The sequence below is a fragment of the Molothrus aeneus genome, chromosome 17, assembly GCF_037042795.1.
Source record: "Molothrus aeneus isolate 106 chromosome 17, BPBGC_Maene_1.0, whole genome shotgun sequence".
Taxonomy (NCBI): domain Eukaryota; kingdom Metazoa; phylum Chordata; class Aves; order Passeriformes; family Icteridae; genus Molothrus; species Molothrus aeneus.
In genome coordinates, this window is record NC_089662.1 from 6428348 (window position 1) to 6434428 (window position 6081).

The window sequence follows — 6081 nt, forward strand, 5'->3', positions numbered from 1 at the left end:
AAGGTGATCATCTCTTTCCATAGGCAAAATAGTCGGGTTGAGTAGTTTTGCTTCTGAAATGTGGTCCCAGTTTTCTCTCAGATGCTGACAGTCCTGCCTGTCCCTTGTGTGCACAGAGCCCATGATGCTCCTGTCACCATCTCTGCAAAGCAGGTGTCAAGGTGGGGGCTGCCCCCAGGGAGGTGCCAAGCACAAGCTGATGTGGCAGAAGCAGGGGGGTGTCAGGACCCTCAGAGCTCATTAGAAGTCTCCCCCTTACAAAGAATGCCGTTCCTCTTCTTCTAAGCTGCCTGGTCAGAGGTTTTGCTCCAGAAGGGTGGCCTCAGACACTGTCTGGCACTTTGGCTCATGCTTCTCACTCGTGACCTCCAGTCTTTGCTGGTAATCACATAGAGCAGGGGGTTGAGAGCACTGTTGAGGCTGGCCAGGCCCCGAGTCACCTGGTAGGAAACGTAGATATCCTTTGAAGCCTGTGTGCAGGACCCCTGTGGCCGCCAGCGAAAAAACAAGTTGAGGTTTCTGAAGATGTGGTAGGGGAGGAAGCAGATGGAAAAGAGAACCATGACGAGAATCACCAGCCCGATGCTTCTCCTCCTGAGGCTGGCGTCCACGCTGTCGTTCCTGCAGAGCACGAACACCACGTGGCAGTAGCAGCCGATGATGATGAGGAACGGGATGACAAACCCCGTAACGGTGACAGCAAAGGTGTAGGGCAAGTAAACGTGCAGGTTCTCCTGTCCCGTCGTGTCGTGGCACTGCGTCCTGTTGCCATCTGCCTTGCTGAAGGCGAGGTCGGGAGCTATCTGTGCGATGACCCAGAGCCACACTGCCACGCTGAGCCACACGGAGGAGGTGGCACCCCGGCACCTGCCCCGCGCCTTCAGCGGGTGCACGATGCCCAGGTAGCGGTGGATGCTGATGCAGCTGAGGAAGCCGATGCTGGCGTAGAGGTTGAGGTGGAAGAGGCTGCGTGTGAGGCGGCACCAGGGCTGCCCGAAGATCCACACTCTGCCTTGGCGGTAGTAGCTGACGAGGAAGGGCAGAGTGCTGACATAGAGCAGGTCGGCCAGCCCCAGGTTGCCCACCAGCAGGCTGAGGGGCTGGCGGGCACCATCGCGGGGCCCCGTGCAGAGGTGCCACAGCCCCAGCCCGTTGCCCAGCAGCCCCAGGGGGATCACGGTCAGGTACACGGCGGGCAGGAAGCGATGGGCGAAGGCGGAATCCACGGGGCAAGGAGCCCGAGTGCCATTGCCGGGCCACGTGGAGAGAGCGTCCGCGGCCATGGGGGCTGCGGCAGCCGTGCCAGGGTGGCAGAGGGTGGCAGAGCTCGTGGGCACCGAGCCGCGGCAGCTCCGTGTCCTCCGGCACAGGCTGAGGCTCCCCTCACCTCTCCGCTCCGGCTGAGCCCAGCCTGGGGCTTCAGGGCGCCGGACTTACCCCGGGAAACGGGGAGGGTACGCCGAGAGCAGCCTCAGCCGAGCGGTTTCCGCCACTCCCCCGGCGCCTCCCCCAGCCCGCTCCGAGCCGGGGTCACGCAGCCCCCCGGCTGGCTTGGGGTGCCTGGAGGGAGCAGGAGGCAGAGGGGTGGCAGAGGGATGCCTGAGGAGGAGAGCCAAAGCTTTCAGCCTGTTTCTGTTCTGTCCCACTCGCGGTCAGGAGAAACCTCCCAGTTTTCTACACCGGGGGATGGAAGCTTGCACCCCATGAGCCTCCCTCACTGCCATTGCTGACAGCCTTTCTCCTGGCTGCGAGGCTCAGAAATACAGGAGCAGAGGTAAGGAGGACACTGGCAGTGTTCCATGGGGCTCCTGCTGCCATGGCCGGTGCCGCGGGCAGTGCCAGCAGGCAGAGATGCACCAGGCTGCCCCCAGCACAGGCAGAGTGAGCCCTGTGCAAGAACTGCCTCCTCCCTACAGCTGCTCCTGCTGCCAACTTCCATCTCCCTCCCCAAACACAAAAACCCGTTCCCCATTCGTCCTTCCAGCCGTCCAGACCCGTGCAGGGAGGACGTGAGATAGGCTGTGCCTTTCCTTTCCTGTCACAGGAGATACGCAGATAATGCCAAACTGGGGCAAGGGCTAAAAGCAGCGAGCCCAAATCAGACCCCGAGGAAGAGCAGCCTTCATCGCATTGCTGAGCAGCTGCTGCAGCATAAACGGGACCAGAAGTCACTCGGATCTGCAGGCGCGGAAGTTAACGGGGAAGCAATCAGAGGTTTTCCCTGATAAGCCATTTCGACCTTGGGGAAACGGCTTGAGGTGAAAGGCTAGGCTCTGGAAAGACCGCGTCCGCTTGCTTTCCGGGAATTGAGTACGGGCAGGGGCGGGAAGGGGCTGGTATCTCATCAGCCAGTGGGAGGGAGGAGGAGGAGGAGGAGGAGGAGGAGGAGGAGGAGGAGGAGGAGGAGGAGGAGGGAGGGTGAGTCCTGCCCAGCCATCCCGACTCGCGTCCATCCCTCCTCGGGAGCGGCCGAGCATCTCCGCTGGACCACGCTCGGGTACACGGTGGGCAGGCCCAAGACGCAGATGAGGTGGGGGTTAGCTGAGTGTTGAAGGTACCAGTGTGCTTGTTGACTTCAGAAAGTGCTTGCTGGAGCAGATAAGCGGTGGGAAACGTGTGTTATTTCCTGCCGGTGCAATAAAATCTCACCGTTATGGGTGTGCCGCCGAAAAGGTGAAGCGTGGAAGCTGTTTCCTTGTGGTGAAGATATGGCTTTTCTGCGGTTTGCAGAGGCTCTGGTGGGTCTGTGCCGCTGGAGTTACAGCAGCGGGGGGGGTCCATGGGGGTGCACCCCTCAGGGAAGTGACCCCGTCCTGCCCTGCTGCTGCCCCCTTTGTCTCTGTGCACTTCAGCTGCTCCTGCAGCCTGGGCTTGGGGTGGCACTTGCAGAGCAACTTTATGGAGCTGTGGAAGGGCAGCGAGAAGAGAGGAACAGTTCCCTTTGTCCCAGAGCATCCACCTTTGGGGAAACTGAGGCAGAGACAGCAGCTGGCTGGGAGGGCTTCTGTGAGCATGGGAAGGGTCATGAACTGCTCTCAGCAATGAGGGCAAAATTTTCCCTGTCCTGAGAATGAAAGCTTGGAGCTGATGCCTCCGGCCATGGGAAGAGAGGAGCAGGGCAGGGCATGGGGAGCGCTGTCCATGAATGGCAATGGGAGCCCCATGCCCTCCACATCTCCTGTTCCCTGGACCCTTTGGAGGCACAAGCACAGAGCTTTTCTCTTGTGCCTGCCTCCTGTGTGTTTTAGGTGTTCACTTGATCCATGGTTTCACTCACAGTAACAGGTGCTACTGCCAGCTCTGCCCAAACATCCTGCATGAGGATGCTCCCCTCTGGCTGCTGGCTCTGGCAGGCAACAGTAGTGCTTATGTCAGGATGAGAACTCAGGGCCAAGACAGCTCCTGCAAACACAGAACCTGAATCATGTGTTTCCAGGAAAAATAAAAAAACCCATTTGATCTACTTGATTTTTTTTTTTTCAGTTGAGCACTGCATTCCTGTGCTCAGTTTCTGAAAATGTTTCACTTTAACAAGGGGCTCATCCAGCCCTCTCTCACCCAACTCTATGCTTTAAAAATCATCAATCATGAGAATGGCTGGGAAAAGCAATTCTGATGCATGTTGTTTACTCATCCAGCAGGACAGTTTTCCTTCAGCTGCTGCGTGTGCTTGCACAGATATGAGCTGTGCTCTGCTGCTCATCACTGGCTCAGGAGTGTGGTTGGCAGATCCTGGGCTGTGTGCAGATGTACCTTGAGGACAGGAGTGAATTTTCTTTCAGTTTGGGGATTTTTATCTTTACACATCACTTGTGGATGGGGTGGAATATTCCTCTGTTGCCCCACACGAGCAGGCAAAGCCAGGACCCTGCGTCAGAGCCTCAAATAACCACGTTTCCAGGGTAGCAGGGCTTTAGAGGGAAATATTGTGAGATTAGCAATCAAACTGCAAGAGTTGATTTCCCTGTATTCATAGGGAAAAATAACTCTGATTTATTTGGAATCATTAATTCATTATTTAGATGCTTAGTGAATCAGGGAGACATTCTGCAGGGTAAAAAGAAAGATAATTATAGCAGAGGTGTGTTGAGTCATTTGTTTGAGATGAGAATGCAGGTTGCTGCCTAAAAAGTGACCTTCTGATTTTTTACCATCACCCAGAGGTGGCTAGGCAGGATCTGGGAGTGTGTGACAGCCCTGGCAGCTCATCCAGCCTTGGTGGCCGAGTCCCAACACGCTTGAACAAGAACTGGCTTAAAACCAGGATTTTCAGTACCCACAATGTGTTTTATCCATGTCAGTCGAGGAATGTGGTAGTTTTGAAGTCTACATGGGCTTTGGGTCACCACTTGTTTGGCATGGCCACCAGAGAACTAAAAAAGCCAACCCAAACTGTTTGTTCTGCGATTTGCCGCCTGCTGGAGGTTCATCATGTGCCCCACATCAAACAGAATGAATGATTTGTATTCAGGCTGAGCACCAGATGATTGCAGTAAATAATTCTCTTTGTAGGCAGTGTTTTACTGCAAGAGCAGTGAGGTTTCCTTTTTTCTTTCTCTTTTTTTTTTACCCCCATGAGGTGGCTGAGCCGCATCCTTGACTTTCATTTTCTTTTCAGTTCTTGCAGGGCCTGAGGGAATGAATGAGTTGCCTTGGCCCTGCTGCCATTTCTGCTGCTGCAGGGGAGGCTTTTCCTTGGGCTGGAGAGAGGAGCTCCCCCTGCCATTCAGGCTCTGGTCCCTTCAGCCCCAGACCTGCCCTGGTCAGGAGCACAGTGAGCTGCTGATGGTGGCTGCGCCACGCTGGGGAAATCCCAGCCCAGGGGAATGGAGGAAATGTGGGCCTGGCAGCAGGAGGGATGAGCTACAGGGGAGTTTGGGCATTGATTTTTGGGAGCTGAGAAGGGGCTGTGCCTGTGGCTGCAGACACAGCAGCAGTGCCATGCCCTGCCCTGCTCTCCTGCACATCCCAACACTGGAGACCTGGGCACTGCTATGGCCAGGGCTGTGCCATCAGCAGAGCTTCTGGCTGGGTAAGAGTGAAGGATTTAACCCAAGATATAATAAATTGTAAAAATGTGTTCAGTGCTTTGATTCACATTTTTTTTTCTTTTTCCTTCTCTTACTCTAAGCAGCCTGAACTGAGGTGCCTCCAAGCTGCCCTACCCTGTGCCAGGACTTTCCTGCACCCACCGAGCTGGCCCTGAGCAGCAGGGCTGGGCTCGCCCTGCACACACAAGCTCCACACCTGGATGAGCACATCTTTATTTTTAGTTCCAGAAATACCCATCTAAAAAGGTCCATCTCTCACCTGGACGCGTCACCCAAACCACAGCTCCTTCCGGCTGCACGTTCTCTCTGCACATCTATGCGAGGCCGTTAGAGGGCATTTGGGTTTCACTTTCCATCACCCAGAAGCATTTTTTACTGGGATAAAGTACCGCCAGAGCAGCCGAGCAGCTCTCCTGCGCCGACTCCTGCATGGCTGGAGCAGCTCCAGCCCGTCGGGAGACGGCCCCGACTCATCTTTGCAATTTGTTTTCCCTTTTCCCTGCTTCTCCCTTGGCCCCGGCTCATGGGGAATGTGCTTGGATGGCAGGCGGTCTGTCTGCTGCTGTCTGAGCTCCTGGCTTGCCGAAGCCCTGCCAAACCACCAGAGGAGGAGGCCAGGCAGAGCGGGAAGGCTCGTGTTTATTCTGGAGGGATGAGGGGAAGGTGAGTTAGAGCTGCCATCAGGGGGACCCTGCCCATGCCCGGGAAGGCAGGGTGGGTACCATGGGCTGGCTGAGCTCCTGCATGGCTGAGCAGCTCAGCCTGGTGTGGCAGTGACTTGTGGGGTCACCTGCTCCTTCCCTGGAGGGCCAGGGCATGAGGGTTCCCTCCAGGGATTTTGGCTTCCAGGTGCTGGAGATGGTCTCTCCTGAAGTCTCTGCAAAGCAGAGCTGCATGATGTGGCAGAGAAGCAGCATCATCTCTTCAGAAGCCCCACTGGTCCAGGAAAGGACCAATTCCTGGTTTCTTGGGTGGGTTTATGTTTGGAGCAGCATTTCCCCACTTCCCATTTCATTCAGCCTAAGGAACT

At 56.1% G+C, this 6081-nt stretch overlaps 1 protein-coding gene across 1 annotated transcript; it reads right to left on the minus strand.

Annotated features, from left to right (window-relative positions):
- LOC136564038 (P2Y purinoceptor 1-like) lies at positions 1 to 1283 on the minus strand. Its single transcript, XM_066561778.1, has one exon. The coding sequence runs from the start codon at positions 1281 to 1283 to the stop codon at positions 282 to 284; it is 1002 nt and encodes a 333-aa protein (XP_066417875.1). The 3' UTR covers positions 1 to 281.
- Between the last annotated feature and the right edge of the window lie 4798 nt (positions 1284 to 6081).